The 26,667-nt window shown below is 35.4% G+C and overlaps 1 protein-coding gene across 29 annotated transcripts in view; it reads right to left on the bottom strand.

Moving 5' to 3' along the window:
* Window positions 1-26,667, bottom strand: part of LOC105465018 (neurexin 1) — a 1,132,644-nt gene that overhangs the window by 593,244 nt on the left and 512,733 nt on the right. For 20 of the 29 annotated variants that reach the window (XM_071077376.1, XM_071077378.1, XM_071077372.1 and 17 more), the window contains 2 exons: window positions 25,805-25,831; window positions 3,526-3,648 (listed from right to left, as the gene is read on the bottom strand). In XM_071077376.1, coding sequence (XP_070933477.1) covers window positions 3,526-3,648; window positions 25,805-25,831 — 150 coding nt within the window. The remainder of the gene's footprint in view (window positions 1-3,525; window positions 3,649-25,804; window positions 25,832-26,667) is intronic. The other 9 variants (XM_071077375.1, XM_071077384.1, XM_071077380.1 and 6 more) reach the window with 1 other exon arrangement.

Here is a 26,667-nt window from a genome sequence, read left to right on the forward strand (position 1 = left end):
GTAACTGGAACATCCTGTTATTTCAAGAAGTAAGAAAAGGGCCAGGCACGGTGGCTCATGCCTGTAATCCCAGCACTTTTGGAGGCCAATATGAGCGGATCACCTGAGGTCAAGAATTCAAGACTATCTGGCCAACATGGTGAAACCTCATCTCTACAAAAATTAGCTGGGCATGGTAGCACACGCCTGTAATCCCAGCTACTTGGGAGGCTAGGACAACAGAATCACTTGAACGTGGGAGGCAGAGGCTGCAGTGAGCTGAGATCACTCCACTGTACTCCAGCCTGGGCAACAGAACGAGACTCCATATCGAAAAAAAAAAAAAAAAAAAGAAAAGAAAAAAAAGAAAAAAGAAAAGAAAAAGAAAAAAAAAAAAGAAAGTACTAAAAAAAAATGAAGGCATGTCATGAGATCATAGAGGCCAACTTAATGAAATTCACACTGGCAAAAATTGAAAAAAACATTTGGGCACCAAAATCATAAGACAGAGTAATTATGAAGTATTATAAAAACATAGCAATAGTGGGTCTACAACAAAAAGAAAAAAAGGAAAGGAGGAAGACAGAAAAAAAGAGAAATGAAAAGAAAGACCAATTAAAAAAAAGAAAGAAGGGAGAGAGAAGAAGAGTCCTTGCTTGCAGCAGAATGCTAAGCATTGACTGTAAATGTGGAAGGAGTGCTGGAGTTTGAAAATAATCAATTTTTGTAACTCTCAGTGCAAAGACTGAATCAAGTAAAACTCTCCAGTAGATACTAAATCTAGGGCAAAATTGTGATGAGGTACAGGATATGTGCATGGTCTTAATATCTCCCCATAGACAGTTTACTAGTTGAAAGGGACAAATCGTGGTAATTATAAAATGGAGAAAATGGACAACACGTTGACCTAGTGGTCAAATTAAATCACCAAAGACATGGGCAGCATGTGCTCCGATGGGATACTGTACAGAGGACATAACAACAGCAAAGCAGTATTTCATCCAATAATGTAAAATACACATTCAATCATGAGGAGACATCAGATAAACATAAACTGAGTGACTTTACATTAATACAAAACAGGAAGAGATTATATACTTCAACAATGTTAATGTAATGAAAACAAAGAACGTTCATGGAAATGTTCTGGATTAAAGGAGGCTAAAGAAACATGACAACTTAAAAAAAAAAAAAAATAGCTGGCCCTAGACTGCACACTGTGCTGGAGGGGAAAAATGCTTATAGCATATTAATAACATTGAATCAACTGACAAAGCTGGAATATGGATGACAGATTAGAAAAATAAATTGTATCTATGCAAAGTTTACTGAAGTCAGTGGCTTTTATTTCTTAAATAAGGGGATATTCCCATTAAAAATATATATATATATGGTGAAGTATTTCAGGTTAAAGGGACATTGTGTATGTAACTTACCCTCAACTGGCTAAGAGAAAAGTAAGAAAGAGAGAGAGAAGAGACAGTGAAAGAGCACAAATGTCAAAACAAGTTGGCTTAAATGTTCACAATAGTAAAGCTATAAGGGTATTCTTTGTATTATTTTTGGAACTTTTTGTAAATTTGAAATTATTTTGAAATAACTTTCTAAAATAAATTTCTTAAAAAAATGTTTTTCACCATTCTTCGGTTTTCATCCCTGGTACATCCACTGCAGTAAAGGACTTATTACTTTACATCCTGGACCATCTAAAACACTACCACATAATTAATTTCGCTCAAAACATATTTTCTCCATTTACTCTTCAGTTTAAATGCAGTGACTTCCAATTTCCTGAAAGTCTACGAAATATGAACTCCTTCATCTAGACCATCAACTCATTGGCCTCAAAAGGCCATTCTAGCCATGCCCACCGCCATATGTTTGCAAGAAGCAAAATAAAGCTTCTTAGTTCCCTGAACATTACTCTAGCCCCATCAGCATCATTCTTTCTTGTGTGGAATTCTCTCCTGCATTATCCTTTCTTTAAAGCCTACATCAAGTATTATCAATTGCTTTAACAATACCTGAAACCAAGTTCCTCAACTTCTCTTCTGAACTCCAAGACCATAAAGTACTCACATCAACCATTCAGTAGTTCATCCATTACTCTATGTAACATATCATACTCCATAATAATCTGTGTTTTATATGTATGTGTGTATTTTCCTTATAATAGCATGCATTGTCTAAGAAAATACTTTCTATAGAGCCATACACTTACTAGGATATTGACGAATATAAAGCAATGGACTGTAAGTCAAAAACCAACCAACCAAAAAACACAAAACAAAAAACAAACATAGGTTCTCTCCTTAGATCTCGTAACACATTCCAATAAAACACAATTCACTTATCCTGCTCGAGTGCCACTTATCTCATCTACAGAATGGGAATATGTGTGCCCTATCTACTTCACAGGACTCTGTAATATTCGGGAGGCACTCAGAGACTTTAAAATGTTCTGTTGTAGTTCTGGCATGATCTTGCTGTTGGAAGCTGCCTCTTCCCAACTCTTACATGTGACCTTAGATCCTAATACTCATTTCCATGTCTTTTGAGAAAACCTCGTTGTCCAAACTATGGATGCTGATCTAAAAAACAATCCATTCCTTTTCAAAGAACTGTCCTAGACCAAAACTAATGGAACTTCGGCTGATACTCTTCTGCCTTGTAAAATTGTTTACCTTCCTTCCCTAAGGAATGATTCTTTCAAAAGTTTAAAATCCTATAGGTCATATCTCCACATTGATACAGTTGACTGTTCTCTGGGCATGGGGACCTCCTTCAAATTGAATGAACAGACATATATCCACTGTACAAGGACCATTTTGTGCTTTTTACCAGAATAATTAACACGGCTATCTTCTCTGAAAAAAGAAAAAGAAGCTAATATCCCAGTGGGTCATGTGCTTGGAGTTGTCTTCAAAGTAAATAAAGGCACAAGGATTTGTCTTCCTTGTGGCTTCCCTGTGTTTCTAGGGTGGATCTGCATACAGCTCACCTCAGGAATGTAAAAATGGGGGTTGAACTTGACATCCTCAATATTAGAATTTAACCAACTAAGATAAATGGCCAAAAATAATCTATTATAGCTTAAAATGAAAAGGCATTCCATCTGACAGTATGCCAGTGTATCTATCAACTTACCTAGAAGTTAAAAGATAAAACTTGCAGTTTTTCTTGACCAAAACATATACAAAACAAAACAAAACAAAACAAAAAACTCAACAGATATTGGCATCCAAACATGACTGCAATATTTGATGAGGCAGTAAGATATTTATCAGGCCACAAAAATAAAATATATTATAAATTCTTCTTGCACTATTAAAGGACCAATAATATGACATAAAACGTGTCATTTTTGGGGAAAAACACTTAACAGACTGCTTATTTAATAAAATTGTTACTAGAAAAAATCAAATAAAAATGGATTGTGTGTATAAGCTTCAAGTTGTGTACCAGCTTTGGTGTGCAAAGTCACCGCAAGAAATGAGAGTCAAAAGTGTTAGCATAGGAAAAGGCAATGGGGACAGGGGTGCTTACCTGTCATGGCCTGTTGGTCATCCACCGTTAACTTTAAACTTTTTCCACGCCGAACTACACGCACTGTGTGCCACTCGTTATCATTGAGGTTATAGCCGGCAAAAAGAGTCTCGGGACCTTTGCCTGTAGAATATGCCAAACAGTCATTATGGACCCTCAGAATCAGTCAAGCAAATGAACCTCACAGAGAGTGAGAGAAAGAGACAAAGAAGTGGGGAAGGTGAGGGACAGGGTAGAGAGAGAGAAGAGAGGAAGAAAGAGAGAGAGGAGGGAGAGAAAGGAGAGAGAGAAGAGAGGTGGGCTGGACCAATTTTCAAGCCCATTAGAGTCATAGCAAGCAAGGAAAATGACAAATTTATAAACATTCAGGTGTGACCATTTAAGAATCTTTAACCCTACGTATTGATCTATAACAAGTAAATTAACCTGCTGTCATAAATAGGCACAGTCAATATAGAACTGGGAACCCACCCAAATTTAAACACAGATTTTAAAAATAAATTCTCTGATTTTTAGTTACCACTTTCCTGCGAACAAAGTGTCTAGCCATCACATAACCTCTGAGTTCTAGAAGATATCTGACTGCAGCTCATAAGCTAATCATTTTCAGTGAGATAAGTCTTCCAGTAGACTCTGGGAGAAGGTACTATCTTGTGTGATAGCTGCTAGTCTGCTCTTATACCTGGTACCTACAGTGCTCAACAAGTTCTTAGGTTCTTTAGCCTCCTAAATGTATGGAACGTTGAGTCTAAAAAAAACATAGAAATAAACCTTACAACTAATTGACCTGTATGTCGCAAATCTCTCTGTGTGTGGTGGAGGCACTTCTGGCAAGTGTAGGTATATGTATTGACTCACAGTAAGTGGACTGAAAAAAAGGAAAGAAAAAAAATAGGCACAGCCAATAATGGGCCAACTGTTGAACATAAAGGAAAAGTAGTGATGTTAACCAACAGTAGAGGACAAGGGATTACCAGTGGGCAGTGAGTGGGCAAGAAGTATAACTTCTTGTTATACTTCTAGTGAATAACTGCTAGTGAATCTATATAAACCTATGCAAATGAAACTTAAATGGACTCAGCAGAGACATATTATTTCAGAAAGCTGTTTGGTAGAAATTATTGAAATGATTAAGTTAGACTATATCCCTCACCTCAAAAAAAAAAAAAAAAAAGCAAAGGAAAATTCTTCTAATATAACTGGATAGTTTTATTTAAAAAATAAGTATTTCTACTAATCTGACATTATGAGTCATTGAGAAAAAACAACATTAAAGATACATTGTTTGGTAATGATTTTTTTCCCTGGTGTTTTTTTTTAAGTATGGAAACATGGTGGTACATTAAAATAATGAAGGGCATTATATCATTGAGTTTCATGGCTTTCAATGGATTGAGAATCAGGATTGGAGTTCACAATTTGTTTAACCAAATTCTGCCAGCAAAACCAATTAATGCCCAAGGATCACAGGAGGATATATGAGAAAGTAAAGATACAGGCCAAGGAGAAGAAGAAAAGTAAAAGGAGAGCGAGAGAGATCGAGTAAGAGAGAGAGAACTGAGTAGAATAAAACCTGAGTTTTCCATCCACATGAGATCATTGTTTGCTTTCAGAACTACAGCTTATCCACCAGCCTATTGATTTCTCTCTTATGGTGCTACTAATAATTCAAGTGTTGTATCCTTGGCTGGTATATCTCAGGTTAGAAATGAGCCAGTGATATGAGGTAAATTTTACAGGATGAATTGCCTCAGTTATTGATATCTTTTTGTTTCTTTAGAGAAATTAAATTACAAATCCAGACACATGAATTTAAAACTATTCTAGATATAACAGTTTTAAGAGATTGATGGCTAAATAACTAGAGAAAGCCTGCTAGTCCAGCAACTGCAAAATACTTTGAGATCAAATGTTGAAAGCAAGTTCCAGGACGGGAAAAAAAAAAAAAAAAAAAAAAAAAAAAACCTCTTTCTAAATTCCATAGTGAAGAAAGAAGTGTTTAATAACTCTGCAGCATCTTAGCATCCTGCTGGCAGTAAGGGTCATCTTTCATTTTGATCCTTGAAAAGAGAACATATCATTTTATAGCTATTTTTACAGGGGATTTTTTTTGTTAGAAATATGTGCTTTTGAAGCAGCTTCACTTCTATTCTTTTCATTTTTAAATATATTTTGTCAAGGAAAGGAAGCATACATAAGGGTGATATCATCGTTATACCCCATCCTGGGCTTGATCTTGCAGTAAAGTCATAACGCTTAATCTATGCAACAACTATTTCCATAACAACAGGCACAAAATCCAATTAAAAATAACCCTTTGGTTCATAAAATTCTCTGTGGGCCAAATTCTAGCTCCTTTCATGAATTATTAAAATTGTGAACAGATTGATTTTGGAAGATAAGGTTTTTAAAAAGGCACTTAATAGTCTCACTTCAAAACAATGTTACCCATGCAGCATGAAGTGTAATGGAAAGTGCACTAGACTAGGGAGTTAAGAATTGAGGTTGCTAGATCATGATTTGCTACTTAAAAAGAAGTTGGGGGTTGGGTAGTGCTTAATATGTAGCAGGCTCTTTGTCTGTTGTCTGGTTTCACCTTTACATTATTAATCTACAGATGTGAAACTGAAGGCCTATAAAGCTAAGACTACTTGTCCCCAGGTCACACAGCTAAAAGGTGGTAGAACCAAGTTTCATCCTTGGCCTGACCTCCTCAAAGCCTGCATGCTTTTCCCTGCATCATCCAGCCTCTCAGTTATGAGACTCTTTGGCTAACAACTTAACTTCTCACTTTCCCCATATCGGAACAAAGGAGGTGGGAAAGATGCTCTTTGTGGTGACTCCCAGCTCGCCCTACAGAATGATCACACTGCTAGCAAATCCTACACATCCTCTGGATAAGTCCTGGTGGAAGCAAATCTCTAAGTAATACAATGTCTACCTAGGGATGCTGAAATGACTGCTCCTAAAGATATGAAACAGAAGAAGGAACATCATTTTAGGACCTGTCTCCACCCATAATCAGCAATTTGCTAACACACTCAACTTCTGGTGCTCTCAGCATTCCCATCCATAAAGTGAGGAGAGTTTCCAGCTAATCTTTACAGTTCTTTTAGAATTTCACTTTCTCACAGAATTCAACATATACAAACTTGTTAAAGAAAGATGGTTTAACTGTTGAAATTTTGAATTTGAGAGTTTATCCTCTTGCCATATTTTTAATAGCAAAATTATAGTAACTTCAAGCTGTTAATGACTTTTCAGGATTTCCTTTCCTTCAGGGGATATCAAACCGTGTATCAATTGTGCCAACGTCTTTCTCCCTGCATTAATGCACTATAGACTGAATGTGTGTGTCCTTCAAAATTCAGTATGTTGAATTTCTAACCGCCAATGTGATGGTATGAGAAGGTGGGGCCTTTGAGATATAATTAGGTTTAGATGAGGGTGGAGCCCCATGATGGAATTAGGGCCCTCATAAGAAGAGGAAGAAACACCAGAGCTTCCCCTCTGCCATGTGAGGTTACAAAGAGAAAGCGGCTGCCTACCAGCCAGAAAGAAGGCCCTCACCAAGAGCTAAATCTGCTGATACTTTGAACTTTGACTTCAAGTCTTCAAAAAACTGAGGTGGAAAAAAAAAATTCTGTTTTTTAAGCCATCCAATCTGTGGTATCCTGTTGTAATAGCCCAAGTCGATTAACACTGTGGACAATATTTTAAAGACTTTTAAGAAAGTCTATAGCTGGCCAGGTGCGGTGGCTCATGCCTGTAACCCCAGCATTTTGGGAAGTCAAGATGGGAGCATAACGAGGTCAGGAGTTTGAGACCAGCCTGGCCAACAGGGTGAAACCCTATCTCTACTTGAAAAAAAAAAAAAAAGTAGCTGGGTGCAGTGACAGGCACCTGTAATCCCAGCTACTCAGGAGGCTGAGGCAGGAGAATTGCTTCACCCCAGGAGGTGGAGGTTGCAGTGAGCCAAGATCTCGCCACTGCACTCCAGCCTGGGTGACAGAGTAAGACTCCATCTCAAAAAAAAAAAAAAAAAAAAAAAAAGAAAAGAAAAAAAGAAAAGAAAAAAAGAAAGTCCATAGCCTTATTTCTATTAAAAGACATCATTCCTTATGTTTTGTGGGGAGTTTTGATTTGTTTGTAATTATACACTTGAGTTTTACTGTAACATATTATTTAAGTCATAGAGGTATTAGGTTTTCATTTTATAGTTAAAGAAGCAGATTTAAAAGGATTGAGTAAATTATTAAGTCTCAAAGACAGTAAGAAGTAGAGAGAAAACTGAGATTTTGATTTTCTATTTTCATTAAAATGTATTTTCCACAGAAAATGATCTGCAAGTTGTGTAAGAGGTACAATGGGGCTGAATGCCCACAGTTAATATTTCACCAGACCAGGTCAGAATTCAGCTTTACAGGCTAATGTTATATTAAAGAATTTTAGAGCTAGGAGGGACAAGAGAAGTGTAGAATTTCAATCATCATCTACAAATAAGAAACATGAAGTGCAAAGACATTAGATGATGTTCCCATCGTCACAACTGCTAAATGAAGAAGCCTAGTTCTCTAGACTGTCAGTCTAACAAACTTTTTTTTTTTTAATTTATTTTTAAGACAGAGTTTCACTCTGTTGCTCAGGCTAGAGCGCAGTGGTGCAATCTTGCCTCACTGCAACCTCTGCCTCCATGGTTCAAGTGATTCTCCTGCCTCAGCCTCCCAGGCAGCCGGGATTACAGGCACCCACTACCATGCCCAGCTAATTTTTGTATTTTAATAGAGATGGAGTTTCAAGGCCAGTCTGGTCTCGAACTCCTGACCTCAAGCAGTCTGCCAGCCTTGGCCTGCCAAAGTGCTGGAATAACAGGCGTGAACCACTGTGCGCCCAGCCCTAACAAACTTTTAAAACATTATTCTGTTCATTAGACAGTGCTGATCTAGAATGAATTTCTCAAGTCACACCAAAATCTGAGTCTGAGTTTAATAAGTCTGTCAGTGCTTTTCAACAGAGTTTGACCTAATCTGTGGTCTAACTGTTTTGTGCCTGGTGATTTTCACTGGGTCTGCTGATGACCCTGTAGCTAAAACTTATTGATAACAGATGGAAGTAGAAGCAATAAACATTTCAGTTTCCCCTGATTCAGTGTAAGTTGAGTGTTCTTCCACAACCTACCCATCCATAAATTCGAGGTGTCTCTAAGATTAACTCCTAAGAAGGGCTGGAATTAACCCTAACTTGAGGCATGGTATAGACAGAGGAAAGTGTGTGTTAGCATGTGTATATGTGTATGTGGATGTGTGTGTGTGAGGGATAGAGAGAGATACACTCAAAAGATGGTAGATTTTTGGCCATGTTAGTAACCACATTTGCTAATGACTTTTACTTCCATTTTCGCATCAACATGATTCTTAGGTTTCTTTAAATATTAGTCTCAGAATAAAGGAAATTTCATGTTATAATTTGTAGTTATGGGAGTTAGTGGTAAAGAAAACTGGATTTTGTCCCTAGTCTGTCATCAACTAATTATGTCACCTTGAAGATGGCATTTATTCTCTCTGTTCCTTTTTATCTGTAAAATGATAATCCCATATAAAAGCATATTTAAAAAACTTTCCTACAGCCAACTTCAAACGATTGTCATTCTTAGAAGGACCAAAATCACCTTGCAGCTACATGAAAGACTGCAGTGTTATAGTGACTATCCTAAGTGTGTAAGCTTTTTATTTTTATTATTACTATTACTAATTTCATCACTTTTGGTTTGGCATAGTAGGCAGAGGGCAGACAGAGCCTTAAAGAGGCTCTTCTACCCAAGAATTACTAAACTCAAGTTGAATCCAGAGGACAATATTGATATGTGCTAGAAAATGTGTTTATTTTTTTATATTGTCAAATTTTAATGGTGATAACTGTGTTTTTTTTTTTTTATTTTGACAACATTCACAGAATACAGCACCAATCAATCAATAAATGATCAAGCAGGAGCAGGGACATTCTGCTCTGTGTACCAGGATATCCTCCTGCTTTATGGACAAGTTCAGTTTGAACACTAAATCATAGACCAGAAACTTATGTGGGGAAATAATGAAGTGATCTTTAAAGCACATTTCTTTTACTTAAGGCATATTATTCTTTCATCTGCTCAAAGAATCAGACCAGGGAAGGGCAATGTGAGAGAATCTGACTCGGTATTTCCCGAAGCTTGCCTTATGCAGGCGAAGTATGGTTGTGCAGTGTCAAAATCCAGGAGCTCAACTGGGGCCAAAGTTTCATTATTATTTTTAAATCAGTGGAATTACTTCTTTTCCACAAATAATCTTGCATAAAAGAATACAGAAACCATATAAAGGAGGAGTTGCCCTGCTAAGAGATAGAGGCAGGATAACTTGGCCCCTGAGGCGTCGCCTGGAACCTCTGGACTCTGCAGTCCTTGTTTGAAAGTCAGTCTCAAATAAATAAATCCCCTCAACTAGGGGGTTTATTTCTCCCTTTAAAAAAAGAATAACTTTTTCATAAAACTCCGGCCAATGCTTGTTAAAAGTATTTTCAAATAACCCCTTGTTTTAAAAATTACGTTTAACTTGCAAAAAGGATTTTTGTGGCCTATGAATTAAAAGCTCTTTCTACAGAACATCATGTATTATGCATATCAAAGCCTACCAGTTTCAGTCTGTCCACATTAACATCCCTCTAACATGAATTCCCTACACTCCCTTAATTACGAAGCCTAAATTCATAGATCCTCTTCTAAAGATTTAGTAGATCTTTTCTTCTTCTTTTTTTTTGAGACCGAGTCTTGCTGGGTCGCCTAGGCTGGAGTGCAGTGGCGACATCTTGGGTCACTGCAAGCTCTGCCTCCTGGGTTCACTGTTCACGCCATTTTCCTATCTCAGCCTCTCAAGTAGCTGGGACTACGGGCGCCTGCCACCGCACCTGGCTATTTTTTTTATTTTTTCTTTTAGTAGAGATGGGGTTTCACTATGTTAGCCAGGATGGTCTCCATCTCCTGACCTCTGATCCGCCCACCTCGGCCTCCCAAAGTGCTGGGATTATAGGCGTGAGCCACCGCACCCAGCCAGATCTTTTCTTCTTATGTCATATGAGTTATGCAACAGATTGGCTTTCCTTATTTTCCATCCTTAGGGAGCCAAGATTCAGGAATTTTATTGCATTTCAGCAACTTGAATTTTTTCCCTTTTTAAAAAATTTCATTTGACTTTCTTCCCCAATGATGTTACGATTATTTTTGTTAATCACTATAAATTATACTTGAAAGTACTGAAGCACAGACTACTAAGTGAAGTATTTAAGAAAGAAAGAATAGCATTCAACGGATGCATAGCTACTTAGTCCAACTCTCCTTTTACAGACATCTCCGTGGGAGGTTAGTTGCCTTGCCTCTGTCTTCCTCGTTATTCGCAGGGTGAAACTAATGCCTGGGCCTCGAACTTATTTAGGACCTAACATGCATTACCTAATTGTCTGGCCAAAGTCAGAGAGGGTAAACAATCTTTGACCTTTGCATATCATTCCTTTCTCTATTTATATTTATACATATTCAAAAATATTGTTCTAAATACATTTTAAACAAACCCACCTGCTTTGGGTAGCAGAATCAATACAATTTACAAACAACCTCACTGCCATACACAGTTTGGGAAGCAGTGATGAAACAGGTGTGTTTTTCATGTACCTCTTCACATTTGGTTCAAATGTAGATTCTCACATATTTCAAGGGAGATCTGCATGCATCATAAGAAAGGCTTGAACTTGGTTGAGAGTTAAATAAACTTGGATTTGAAAGCAGGTTTTGCATTTTCTGGTTGCTTAGGCTTGGGTATGTTAGTTTCTTTGAGCTTTCCTTCCATCATCTACAAATGTGCAATAATAATGCCTACCTTATTTCATAGGTTTGTTGTAAGGACTAAGGAATATAACAAATCTAATGTGTTTGGTGCTTTGCACTTTGTGTAATCTCAATAAATATTAATTTACTTTCCCTCCTTTTTATGGAAAATATGGAAAATAACAGTGCATGAGTTCTGCAAACCACCAAAGGATCTACCATTAAAAAATGATTGACAGCCAAATATATTATACATTATATAAAAATGTATATTGAAAGAAACATCCACAATTTTTATTTGAACAGGCACACTGCATAGTCTAGTATTTTGAAATTAGGACTCCCAAAGTCAAATTCTTTGGAACAGTCGTCATTTTAACCTGAGATTTCACAGTATTTGTGTTTGGTTGTTTAATTCCTAAGCATTCACCCTAAATGTAAAAATAAATGTAAAATACATTTACAAGAGAACCTGAAATATTTCAATAATGACTTGCTTAATAATCTCGGGGTTAAAATAAGATGTACATGATACTAAATTTGGATCCTTTTTGCTAGAAAGCCTTGTGTGCAAATATCTCGTGAACAATTTATACTGGTTTATGAATGTGGAGGGAAAAGATAGTGAAGAGCAATAGAGAAGAATGAAACAAAGCTGAGACCCTTTCATTCAATGCACGCAAAGACCTCTAAGAGACAAAACTGGCAGATACCTCTGGAACTGAAAGGTGGATGTGGCTGTACAGAAACTTGAAAAAAAAATAGCAGTTATATTTGGATTTTTAAACTCTTAGATGTGTGTGCCACAAGCTTAAACTCACTGCATCTCTACATACCCTTTAGGTAGCTATCTCCCTCTAGTGGTGCGTGTATTTTAAAGAGGTTAACTACATAAGTGAACCATCTTTATGAGGTACCCTGCTTATGGTATATATACCCTGGTGTGGTTCTGAAGTTCACTTTATTTGTTTTACATATTCATTGTAATTTCTATTTTAAAATTCTACCTAGTTATTTCAGTGGCAATCTGACTTGCTCAATTAAACCATTTATCAAGCATGAAGATTTTGATGGGTATTTCTGCAAATCCATCACCTAACAAACTGCACAGATGATGGGCAGGCAGGAATTTTTTTTAAAAGACTAGAATCACCTTATACGTATAAATTGGTTCTATATTTATACATGACTGTTCAATATATTTAGACCTACAGCACCTGGAAATTGAATTAGGAAGAGAAGTTACAGTACCATAACATCTGAGAATTATGAAATTTTAAAACTGAATGGTCCATATTGTGTCTGTTGTTTATCCCATTTAGCTACATACTTATTCTGAGTTCCATGGCACCCATATGCTACTAATTTTGTTCAAAATTTATTTTGTACCAAGAACCAATCTCAGAATTGGGAATATCCAAGTTACAGTCAAAGGAACGTACATTCTAATAAGTCAGAGGTCAAAACACTTTTTCTGTAAAGGGCCAGAGTGTAAATATATTTGACTTTGCCGACCATGTGTTCACCATTGCAATTCTTCAACTTTACTACTACAATGTAAAAGCAAGCATAGAATGTATGTAAACAAATGGAGTGGCTGTGTTTCAATAAAGCTTCATTAAAACCAGGAGCTAGCTTGAGAGCTATAGTGTTCAAGACCCTGTAACATAAACATGTACAGACAATTTAAAATATCCTTTCCTGTAAATTTTGCATTGCATATTAAAGAAATAATAACAGAAACATACTCAAGAATTTAAGTGTGAGGGAACCTGAGTTTTAGATTTGATATTGCCATTAACTCTAACATAACCTTAAAAATGCTAATTGTCCTAACTCTTTTACTGCTGTTTGTTTTCTTAAGAAACAACTAAAAGCAATTTTTAAAGGTTTTAAGCCCAGGCTCCCCACCTGCGAGGCCACAGACAGGTACTGTCCATAGCCTGTCAGGAACCAAGCCGCACAGCAGGAGGTGGGCAGCAGGCAAGCCAGAGAAGTTTCATCTGTATTTACAGCTGCTCTCCATTGCTCGTATCACCATCTGAGCTGCACCTCATGTCAGATCAGTAGTGGCATCCGATTCTCATAAAAATGCAAACCCTATTGTGAAGTGCACATGCGAGAATCTAGGTTTCATGCTCTTTAGGAGAATCTAATGCTTGATGATCAGTCACTGTCTCCCATTACCCTCAGATGGGACTCTCCAGTTGCTGGTAAACAACCTCTAGTTGTACTGATTCTACATTATGGTGAGTTGTATAATGATTTCATTATATATTACAATGTAATAGTAATAGAAATAAGGTGCATGATAAATGTGATGCACTTGAATTGTCCTGAAATCACTCCCGTCTGTGGAAAAATTGTCTTCCATGAAACCAGTCCCTCATGCCAAAAAGTTTGGAGAATGCTGCTTTAAATGACACAAATCAATTGACACAAATCAATTGCAAAGTCCTTCTACTTATACAATGTAGGATAAATTAGGTTCCTTTCCTTTTCTGCAAATTTAGAATAGAAACATTCATTAAATGCTTGCTCTGTGTGTGTGTGTGTGTGTGTGTGTGTGTGTGTGTGTGTGTGAGAGACTGCATGCACCTTTGTTTAAAATTAGGTAATTAGGTTTCTACCTATATCAACTTTTCCAGGTACTAAAAAGTTTTATTTGGCAGTTGACTTTGGGGTCAGTAGTCTCTGGAGTGAGACAGGACCTGTGAGAAGCTGGAAGCAAGCCTTGTCATTGTGACAATGATGAGAAGATAGAAACAGAAGCAGGAGCTACCACTGCTTGATGCCTGAGTCATGGTTGCCGGCAGCAGTACTTCCTACCTACAAATGATGAGAGGATATGTTTCCCAGGTTGTAATTATGACACCTTCGGCCTACTATTTGACTTTGACATTACTTTCTGATTTTAAAATAATTTTTCCTTCAGTTAAAAAAATTCAAAGGAGATTAACTCCTCATTACAGGTCTCTATTTTATCCTTCTCAATTTTTAGGTATTGAGTTGCGAGTGAAACCTGTTTGTTTTAATTTTTCACAAGAATCAGCTAAAACATCCAATTACAAATTAAATTTAGACATGTAAATGACACTTCTAAATTGTCCTTTTTCTGCCTCTTAACATTACTAGAGGCATGATGAGCCATGTATTTTGAGAGGCCAGTGCAGAGAAAAATGTGGAGTCTTTATTCAAAATTAAGAATTTCAAGATGGTACCAGTAGAGCATTAACGCAAACACAGGGCCCTTCTTAGCATATGGCACTGCGTGACTGCATAAATTGTATGCTGTTGAAGCCAGTCCTTATTAGGAGTGTAAGTTTTGCGCTTATTTATTTTTGATGCTTCCTTTAGTAAATTCTACATTCAGGAATGAGCAGACAAGGCTGGAGGCAAAATTCTTCCTGTATCTATGTGAGAAGCATAGTTGAATCACCTTCCCCATAGTGTCTGCACTTAATGACATGGCCTCTGGGGTATCAGAGAAGCTGTCTCAGGCTTGTCTTGCTGGCCAGGCCTGGTGCCAATCACGATCTGGGCTTGGTGATACACCAATAACCCTCAGAACCAGGAAGCAAAACTACCTGCTGAGCCATGTAACTCCTCTCTCTTTTCTTCTCTATTCCTCCTCAAGTGCTCCTCGATTTAGCCAAGGATATACCCTTGAGAACTATTCAGTGTCCTTATAAAGAGATACTTGTCTCCTTTTTTTTTTTTTTTTTAAATAAGCAAAGAGATAGAGTCCTAAGGACAGACACATTTCTTTATGCTAAAAATACTAGAAATACTCATCCCCAGTTAAAAAGTACTTTGATTAAATGATATAAAGTCAGACATTAAGCTTGATGTTTGTTTTTCAAAAATGAACACTAATAACAGAAAAAAAGACATTTTACAAACTTTAAAAAATCCACTGGAGAAATTAGTCATGTGCTGACTAATTACATTGCATTTATTTCTTGACCCACAGACTGCTGAGTTTTATCCTGGTTCTACAAGTTATTAGCTGTGTGACCTTGAGCAACCTTCTTACTTTCTGCATGCCTCAGGATCCTCATATATCTCATAAGCTAATACTACACACAATGCAAATGGGTGTAATGCATCTTAATAACTCAAAACTACTTTTAATCAAAGGTTTAATGCATCTTAATAACTCAAAAAGCTTACCATAATCTCATTTATGGTAAGCTTTCAATTATAGTAGTGATAATAGTAACTATCATCAGTATTATGTTGTCATTATTATCTTCTCCTCAATGAGTTTACAGTCTCAGAGAAAATATGATGTAGCTCACTGCCTTGAACATAATGGTCATTCACTAAGTATTTGTTGAATGGGTTTATTTGTGTAAACTTTGTGGGACTTTTTTTAACAGCAGATGAAACATCCCTTGATATTAAATTAAGCCAAGTTGTTGATGAAAAATAACTCCATCTTTTAATGCCTCCATTCACTATGAAATGTAAATAAAAAGAAAACTCTGTCCTCTTGTTTTAATATTTAGCAGGATGGAATTTGGTAACCCCTACAGTTGGAGAACTTGAGTAAATTAGTTATCTGGATAACTATTTGGACAGTCTTTTCGCTCAGTTACACTGAAAATAAACTTAGTGATGCATACAGCCTAGTAGAACAAAATGACCTAAGGTCAGCAGTCAGTAACTTCCGAGTCCAAAGGAAACAGTTGGCTTAGGAATTGGGGAACTCAAAACTTAATGAGTATTTAATTATAAGAAAACATACATCTCTTCCTCAAGTGGATGTGACCTTGGAGAGTTGTTGGAAACACCCTCCAGAGACTTTTCTGCCATTTTCCTAAATGATACCAAATTTATTCTATTATCTACAAAATAAATTTCAATATTTCTCGATGTTTCACCTCTTGCTCTATTTCTTCTGTCCTAAATATCATTGCTTATGCAAACAAATAAACAAGGTTAAAATCATCTTCTAAGAAACATTTAGCCTCTGTAGCTTTGTCATTGATTGTACCCATTTATGACAGACAAAGATAAATATCTCTTATGTAAATATTTTTCAGTGAGAAAAACATACATTTTAAGAATCATGATTTACTTTTTAAGAATATAATTACATTTACAACACAGCAAAAATGAACACAAATTAAATAAATATATTTCTAGAAAAAAAGTTTTAAAACTAGCAATCTTCAAATCTAATCTAGCTCATCTGGCAAGCTTAAGAAGTATAATAAAATAAGCCTAATATAATGAAAGTAACAATTAGACTGTGATTTTATTTTTTTCAAAAGATCAATTCCAAAATTCCAAGGGATGCTTATCACATATTAGGACAGCTAGCAGATATAAACTTGAATACTAAATAGTTCAATTTGCTTTTAAGTAAACATTAAAAACTGAAAATATATTCACCGTTGGTGTAGTGTGAAAGAAAAGGGTTATACTGATTTATAGTGATACTCATTTAATGTATTTTATGAAATACATACACAATGCGAAGTTGTCTGAATAAAATCAAAAAGCATATGGGTCCTGAGCATTTGGATATTTACAGAATGTAAACTGATATTCCATAAACAAAGCCATGGATTATAGTCACAAATGCAATTTTTAAAAATTAAATATGTCATTCCATGTCTAAATACATCACTGTAATAGTTATAGCATTCATTTTTATGAGGTCAAGAAGGATGTACATTTTTTCATAATTCAAAGTCAGTGAATTTACTTTTTACTTTCCATTTCTTCTTAAAATAAGGGTAGCTGAATATTATTAAGTACATGAATTTTTTGAATTCAAAAAATTTAGTTCATCCTCAGTATTTTTGGGATATTCTAGTATAAAATTTTTCAAAAGTAAGAAGCATATTAGAGAAAAAAAATCTAAGTTTCTGCCTTTATTAAGTTTATATATTTTCTCTTCCTTTCTTTTTACTGGGAAGTAATTATAATGCTTAGAAATCTATTTCTCAGTATTGTCAACTTTATGAACCTATTTGCTTAAAGAAAATACATTCTAAGAAATGTGACAATTGATGAATGGTAGCATCTCATGTGTCTTGCTTTCATTTTGTTTCTTTACACAATGATTGTTCAAATGAAGGCTATGGACAAACTGTACATGATTATTAATGCATTCATCATGTGAAAATTAGAATACAATATATTTTTTCTAAGCAATGATATAATTAGCTAAATCCTTCTTTATTTGAATTTTAAGATTGTAATGATAGTGCTAACATAATAGTTTTCTTTAATCATCACTGGCTTATTTATTAAGCTAGCTTTTAGTCAGTAGCTTGAAAGCTATGATTCTCTTTCACCATTTATTTTAGTAACTGAAAAAACTTGGAATTAATTCTTTGAAGTATCTTTGGAAAAATGTCTTCTGAAATGAATGGCTCACCTTATGCTCCAGGAAATGTTCTAAAATGGCAATTGTCCAACAATAACAATAATTAAATCTTAGGCCAAATTAACTTGATTTATTTGAAGAGACAGTGTGTGAAGTTTCCTTGGAGCTGGTCAAACCACTGATAGAAAGAAGTGTTATGTCTCTGTGTCTGTTCCTGGTTGATCTTCTTAAGGTAAGATTATGTTAGATTTTCTATTAGTAGGTTACAGTCAATGACGATAACTTACACTAACACATCTAGAAGCATCCTGTCATGTGTGGCTATTCAAATCTGGTTTATTTCTCATGATCTTGTTCACAGATGTTCCCAACAAGTTATCATCTGAAAAATCTGAGATCACTGAAGAATCATGGTATAATTACCTTTGTTACACATATTTTTCCTCCCTATTATATGTTACTTCAACTGGCTCAGTGACCTGGAATTGCTTTATATCACCTTGGCATAAAATCTAAGAGAAGCAATAGATTACATTTAAAAATATTGTATGTTTTAATCAAAGACAGGACATAATGTTACAAGATATTGCTAAAATAAGAGAACAGGGTGGAAAAACATTCCTATACCATGGCTCTATATTTTTAAAGAAGCACATATTATACATATTATACAATGTGTTATATATTAAGTCATAATGTGCCAAGTATTATGTGCTGTAAGGGCATTTAAAACATTAATAAAACTTTTCTGTGAAAACTGAAATCCTAGGCTAGTTTTATACATTTTCTGTTTCCTTTAGCCTCCAAATATGAATGTTATTTCTAATTAGGAACAAAATGTTGTTTTGAAAGATATTCATTCTATTTTAGTAGTCAAAATTAGTAGGTAATTTAGCCTGTAAATTAATTTAAAATGTACATGACATATTACAAATACATGATCTAGTGTAGCTTTATCCTAAATATTGGTGGAATTGGTTTAAATTATCTTTTACCCACTTTTGTTTTTTTTTAATCAAAAAAGCAAAGGAGAATATTGTAGAAATTATAGATGATGAATAGAAACAAAAAACTAAAACAGCAGATACTATAAACATTTAGAGGGATATACTTCCAGAAACATAATAGAAAAGCAATTTTGTTATGATGGTCCCTTGCCTGTTCCATAATTGATAACTCAAAAAAAATAGGAGATACTGATTACTCTAATTTTACTTAATTGATTGCATAAAGAATTACTTGATTATTAATATATTATTTTTAGCAGTATAAAATTTCTCAGTTGATTTATTAAACAGAATTTATTGTACGGGGTTTCTATGATTTTAATTTATTGTACTCATCATAATGTTCTAACTCCATATTTATCTGCCTATTTCAATACTGTTAGGTGAATATGTCTGAATAATAAGAGAACACCTGCATTATTGGATTAAATAATTTATCTTACATTTTCTTTTACTAGAAACTTTTATAATTCATGAAAAATCTCTAAAAACAACTTTAAGTCATGTCATTTTAGTATGTTCTATAATATTTTGGCTTTAATGTTTACATGCATAAACTATTTCCTTTGTACCTACCAAAATGTAAAACATTTTAGAATTTTTTTAGGTGCTATAGAAGTTCACGCTTATTTACATTGGAAACTTCCTGATTTCAAAGCTGGTTGAATTATCCATGTATCTGAACATTTAATGGGTGCATTTCACTAGAAACCTACATTCTTCATAAGCAACATTTAAAAAGGGATTTTGTTAACTCATACCTTAAATCGTACATTTCAAAAGCAATTTTAACTATAACAGTTATCTGTAGAAAAAAGCAATTGTCTTTGAAATTTAATTTATTTCAATAGTACTATGCATAAAATATTTCGAGTCTGTATTTAGACTGATCTCCTGGGAAGTGCAATTGGAGAGTGAAGAATTTCCACAATTGTATGAATGATGCATTCAAAGAGCAAGTAATAATAAACAATCCAATTTTCAGTACACTAAAAATAAAGTAATTTAGCCTTTTAGTATTTCTTACTTATCTTCAGGAAAACTGTTTTCATAATGCATTTCTTATCCATCTTGCTTTTTGCTCACATTAATAATAAGTAAAAGAAGTAGATAAGAGTTCTGAGCACACAGAACATTTCAATTTCCAAATTCTTTGATCGTGTCATGATTTAAAGAGCCTTGCCCACTTGACTTATGTACCATATGTTAGCCAGTAATATGTTGAACAGATTGTAATTCTCACAGGTATTTTATAGCTAAACTGAAAAAAAATTCAGTCTGACAACATATAGAAAAGATACTTGCGTAGAAAGCTTGCTGCTCCTACATCTGCTCTGAGGAGAGTGAATCATGTGGCCTCTACTCTAATGACAGCTATTTGGATCAACAGTGGATCCAGTTGGATACACCAATTGGATCAGTTGCCACTAAAACTAAGATCTAGTGAGTACCTTATGGGGTGACCTGAATTGAAAGATTTATCCAGCGGGACAAGGGTAAGTAATGGATTCACTAGATTCTCTTTCTAGGAAAGTTGAATATACAACATATAGAGAGTATACAGTTAGTGAAAGGGATGACAGAAAGAAAGAGAGAGAAGAAAGGAAGAAAAGGAGGGAGGAAGGGATGGAAGAGGGCAGGAAAGGAAGGAAGAGAAGAAACTCAAAACAATGGAGGAAGTGGGTATGTTTAGAAACGGCTCTTCATAACAACCCAGCAAAGAAAAACATCTGACCAACATGTTGTGATCTCTTAGATTTGGGGATATTTGTATAAAATAAACTCCCTTTTCAGAGAAACTAATAAGTCAAAGTTTAGAATGTTTCTTCTAAAACTTTCTTGGATTTCAAAATACTTTTTATCTAGGCAATTGTTATAATGCCGACTCTCAACAATTGAAAATAATTTGATCAATCTGGTCAACACTCAAGAATGTTGCATTACTTTGAGAGTCTTTGCAGTATTTATAAGGAAATGCTTAACGTGAATAAATTAATAACTGTGCTTGGTTTCAACTTGCATTCTTAATCTGCACAAAAGAATAATTTTTAGAACATCATAGCATTTTATATTTGCATATAAGCAATCAATAGATTATTCACTAAAATAGACCAAAGTTATCTACTTTTCAACCACTCACCATATCATTCTGTTGCCTAATCCACGTAGCCATCTAAATATGAAATAAAAGCTGTATTATTCTTTATAATTCTCATAAGTTTAAACATGTGGATAATTTAAATGGGCTTCCATGTATTTTTATTCCAATTTATTTATTTATTTTTTTGAGACGGAGTCTTGCTCTTTCACCCCAGCTGGAGTGCAATTGCATGACCTCGGCTCACCACAACCACCGCCTCCCAGGTTCAAGCAATTCTCCTGCCTCAGCCTCCCAAGTAGCTGGGATTACAGGCACCTGCCGCCATGCCTGGCTAGCTTTTCTGTATTTTTAGTAGAGATGGGGTTTCACCATGTTGGTCAGGCTGGTCCTAGAACTCCCGTCCTCAGGTGATCCACACACCTCGGCCTCCAAAGTGCTGGCATTACAGGCATGAGACACAGCACCTGGCCTCAATTTTGATATTTTTCTAAAGACCCATTGCCATGTGCCAATACTCTGCCTGTTTTTAGTTGTTTTCTGTCAGAAATCTATGTTCATTCTTTACATTTTACATGCAATTTTTTTTAGATTTTTGCTGAAAACAATTATTTATAAACTTTCTTTTCATTTCCTTCACATATACTTTAAGTAAAACAAAACAGAAAAAACAACAAAACCAAGAAGACCTCTGTTTTGCATATTTCTACTTTGTCCTTATTCCTTGAGCAACTTCCATCCTAGACAGGTGGATAGCACCAGTCACTGAAAGGCAATGACTGGCAGAATTCCACAAATCAAGTGACTGCTGTATGAAGGCAGAGGCAAAAGACTCCCTTTTACAGTTTTCTGCTCTCGGGCATCGAGTAGCGACTCTGAACTACATATTTACTTTATGTTAACAAGCTCCAGCCCTCAGAAATTTCCTCCTGTCATTTTAAGTAGCTTCCCAAATGGCAGCTTGATCAAAGCAATCTAATATGGCTTAAGTGCCAGTGGTTGACATTTTGCATTTTTTATTGCCTTCCATTTTTATCTACACAAAAATTGGTGATATCTAATATCCAGTTGATCTTTCCATTCTGGTAATAAAATGATAACACAAAGATCTTATTATCTACTCCAGACACCCATCAAAGTACATTTTTCAATAACATACTATGCGAAGTGTTTCTTCCCCATACCCAAGTCAAAAGCGAGGTTAAGTACTTGTCCTTAGATGCCCCATTCTCTCCAATACTTGGGCACTGGACTGCAAATAGAAATTGAACTTCAGCCCTTGATGCTTTGTTCACACTAATGTTATATGTAATTTTGTTGTGTCTGCCTCTTAAATACATCATTTTCTGTGAGAAGCCAAAAGTACTTGGAAGGTCTGCTTAAATATTTTTTTTTAACCCCAAAGAGTTTTTATTCTTTTAAGAAGACAAGAAAAAAGATAACCGAAGAAACAATACTGGAAATGGAGCAGTAAGAAGAGTGAATCGTAATAGAAAGAAAGGAAGTGCAGGTAGGTGCGAGAAGAGACAAATGTAATAAGGCATAAAGAAAGCCAAATAATGCAAACAAAACAAGCCCCAGACATCATGAGTTTATTAAATCAATTTCTATATGGATGCAGAAGTGTCCCTGAGGATGGGTGTGGTGGATCACACCTGTAATCCCAGCACTTTGGGAGGCCAAGGCGGGCAGATCACCTGAGGTCAGGAGTTTGAGACAAGCCTGGCCAACATGGCGAAACCCCATCTCTACTAAAAATACAAAAATTAGCCAGGCGCGGTGGTGCACGCCTGTAGTTCCAGCTACTTGGGAGGCTGAGGTAGGAGAATAGCTTGAACCTGGGAGGCAGAGGTTGCAGAGAGCTGAGATTGCACCGCTGCACTCCAGCCTGGGTGAGAGAGCAAGACTCCATCTCATAATGAGCAACAAGAAACTGAGATGAGCCTGGGATTGTGTGCAGTCACACTCTGTTTGTAATCTGAAAGATCAAAACATACATTTGGCAGTGAAATGGCCATTATTCACAGAAACAGCTTTTTAAAGAAAGTACCCTATCTATATCTGAAAATAAGCTTTTTTATTTTTAAATGAAAAGAGGCTCTCTTCTTCCATTTAAGGATGCTTGACAGCTTTTCTTCCCAGGGGAAGAAATGGTAGCAATAAGGAATCTGACAGAGATGATACTTGGAATTCAGATCTGCCCTTTCTCAGAGGAAATTTTAACAAAGGGCTGTGCCCTATCATGTCCATGGAAGACTCTGTCACTGCATCTAAACTACTGACACAGGAGTGGCAGGAAAAGAAACATATCTGCCATCTCTTATAGTCCTGCAGATTTGAATACAGAAACTAGACCCTCTACCCTCCTCACCTACCACCCATTCTTCACTGGCAAAGATTAGACAGTCTGACACTATGTATATTTTTCATATAAAGTACAAATGCTGTAAACTCGGTGGTGGGGTAGGGAAAGATAAGATGACTACAGGAAACAGCAGCACAATTTTAAGTAAAGGTAGAAAGGTGTTTCTGGGGAAGTTTCCATTCAAGCTTAATAACTTAGAGTTTAATATTAGTTTTTAATGTAAGATAATCTTTTATGTTTTACTTTGTATATTTCTTGTGATAATTTTCTTAAAAATATATCAATTGAGGTATTTCACATTAATTTCACAATACAGTTGATGTCTTAGGTATGGTACAATTTTTAGAGATAATGGTGTTACCGGCTGCTATTTAATAAATGTACATTAATTTTCTCAGTCTCAGACAAACCTATGGCTCACAGAGGACACATGTAATAAATCAGTCTTTCATTAAACTGCAAGTTATGCTGAGATACAGACATTGTTAATTTAGTTTTTATTGAGTACAATATGCACTCCAAGTAGAAATCACTGCTCATTTAATCACTGTGTGTTAGGTTTGCATTATCTGGAATGTAAATTCCTCCCTTTCCTCAAAGGCGAGTCTTTTTTATGGAACTTGGGTTTCTTACTACACCTGCCCCCTATTCCCCGAATAAAACAGAGACAAAGGAAATGAAAATGTTACCTGTTGATTGAATGTTCTTTCCAGTGACTGCTGTCAAGTTAAGGAATGTACAGTCCTGTCCGATGTGTACACTGGAAGCTCACAATCATTAATTGAATTCAAGTATCACATACTCATTAAAAAGGGAAAACAATTCACTAAACAGCAAAAACCTTTGTCCTCAAAGGTATTATTTTGTGGAATATCCAGAGGAAAAATAAGACTATCCTCAATACTAGAGTCTCATGATATAAGCCAAATGGCAAACGAGTCTAACAAGGGTAATTATACTATAAAGATACATTTAAAAAATCATTGATATAGCCACAGAATCCAGAATAACATGTTATTTGAATAATTTTCATTAATTGCTATAGTTTACAGAGTTACATTTTGTAAGTTCAAAAAGGCATGCTTTGTTGCATGCTTCGCATAAATAAAATGAAAAGAGTACATAAGGTAGAGCTCTAGAAAGGAATATTGGCCCCACATGGATTTGCTAAGATACAGGAGAGATCAAGAAAACCTACAGCTGCAGTAAGACACAGACATGGCTTTGGCAGAGAGTATTTTGTGAGTTGCCACTTTGCCTGCATCTATGTCCCAGAGTTGAAAGCAAACTGGACCTGGTATTAGATGTGCAAATTGTGTATTCCTTTTAGGAATGCATGGAGGAGATAGAGTTGGAGAGGACATGACATATCTTTGAAAAATTCTACTTACGTGAGAGCTTTGACAGTTTATTTTCAGGAACTATTTTGTTTGAGATCTTTTTAAATGCCTGGGATATTGGTTATAATTTATTAACTTAATTTTTAATAAGTCATCATTCTGTTATTTTTTTATTGGTGTGACTGAGCAAACTCATTTTAATGTTATTTTAAAAAGAATATTAAATATATATGGATAGAATTATGAGTTGTAAGAGGCACAGTGTTTGAAACAGTATGTATTTTATTAGAAAAATGGTCTTGTTTTTGCAAGTTTAAGACCTCTGTTTGTTCCTCAGAGGATGCCTTATTGCCACTTGAAAACATGGCCAATGCTTTAGGGACTAGATTCCATCAACTCACATTCAGCATTGTTTCGATAAAATAAATTTAAAAATTCTTTATTATGACAATGAGAGATTAGAAGTTTGTTAGAACCATTTTATTTAAATTGTTCATGACTTTGTGTTGTGATTATTGGAGATTTCTTAATGTGATCAGCACAACCTGGAAAGGAAAAACCTGAGCATTTATGTACAGAAATAAATAGGTTTACTCTTAAGATAACACTACAACTCAAAATAAAATCACAGTCCTTTTATCCTTTCAGATTTTCGTCCAAATTCAAAGAAAACTCAGTCCATGCATCTTTTCAGACTCATCAGTTTGCATGCATGTCACAAATTTGAAGGGTTTTGGTTATTTTTGCAGAGATATGATTAGGATGTAAAAATTCATCATATAAACATTCTTAATGATCAAAGAAGAACATTTTAGACAAGTAATTTTTTGTCTATGTAAAACTTTAGATGGGTTTAATAGTAACTCTCGAAGTAAGAGGAATTAACATTTTTTTTTTTTTGTATTTGAGTTAAAAGATAAAGACAAAAGAAAACAAGAACCAGAATATTTTCTCCTATTTAGTTATGAAGAGAACAACTGGAGTCCACAAATGCCACTTGCAGTATCTAAAGGTCTATAAGGTGCTGGCACATTCTGTTACAAAACACTTGTCACCTCTTTTTCCACATAGAGGTAGGAACTGCAGTGGGAAAGTCTTCAGCTGTACAAATTTTTAAATGAATTTTTACAACCCAGATGATGGACTGGTATACTTTAAAAGTGAGTTCATGAGTTTTATAAACACATTTCTCTTGCTCTCTCTCTCTTTTTTTCTTGACTAGCTTACATCATAATGGAGGAATAACATTTTAAAAATTTTGAATAGGCACTTACTGGAATTACAGTTAATCCTGATACAATCTAGATGGGGAAGAATAGATGAAAAATGAAAATTCATCCTTCAAGGTAATAGCTGCAGACATCCAATAAAATTACAGTCCACCCTTCCGGGGACAGACACATGCAAATATGGCCACTCAGTATCATTATTCTTTACATACTTATAAAGCCCAGGTGTATTATTATAAAAGTTTACCATTGGAAACAACAATAGAAGTTTTTAAAAATGGCCAATTCAAACAAAGCTACATGGTGACAAATCTAAGTGAAGTAAAGAGTTGTTAAATGTCAAAGATGTTTGGCTTAGACTGGCTGCAACTTTCTCCCCATCTGTGAAAGAACATATCACTGTTTTCCGCAAAATGTAAAAGTGCTCCGTCACAATGGGGTACAGTGCAGGTTCAGCTAGGCTCAGGCATCTTGGACCTCTGAAATCTAATATCCCACAAAGGCCAACAGAATCCTTCAGAATTGCAGTGGTCAAATGGAAAGCAAGTTAAAATTATTCTTATCTTGCTCTAAATGTTTTTGTTTTGTTTTTAAATTTTATTTGCTTGGGCATAAAAAGGTAACTGCCAGATGTTGGCTGGATTCCATACCTTGCGTTAATTGGAGGAGGAAAGAAACAACTGTATGATTCCTTTAGAAACTCCAGTGGCTAAGGAGCAGTCATTATTCAAAGCACACAAGCCTATGCCTCTCTTAGGAGCTAACAATGCTATCTCTATATAATAAGTGTCATAGTTCCCTTGATTTTCCTTTCTTGATTTTCCCTTTCTTATACCTGCTTTATATAAAAGCAGCTACTATAAGAACAGAACATCTGGTATGGGTAACACAAACTGTAATTATAGCGT

The sequence above is a fragment of the Macaca nemestrina genome, chromosome 13 (genome assembly GCF_043159975.1).
Source record: "Macaca nemestrina isolate mMacNem1 chromosome 13, mMacNem.hap1, whole genome shotgun sequence".
NCBI lineage: Eukaryota > Metazoa > Chordata > Mammalia > Primates > Cercopithecidae > Macaca > Macaca nemestrina.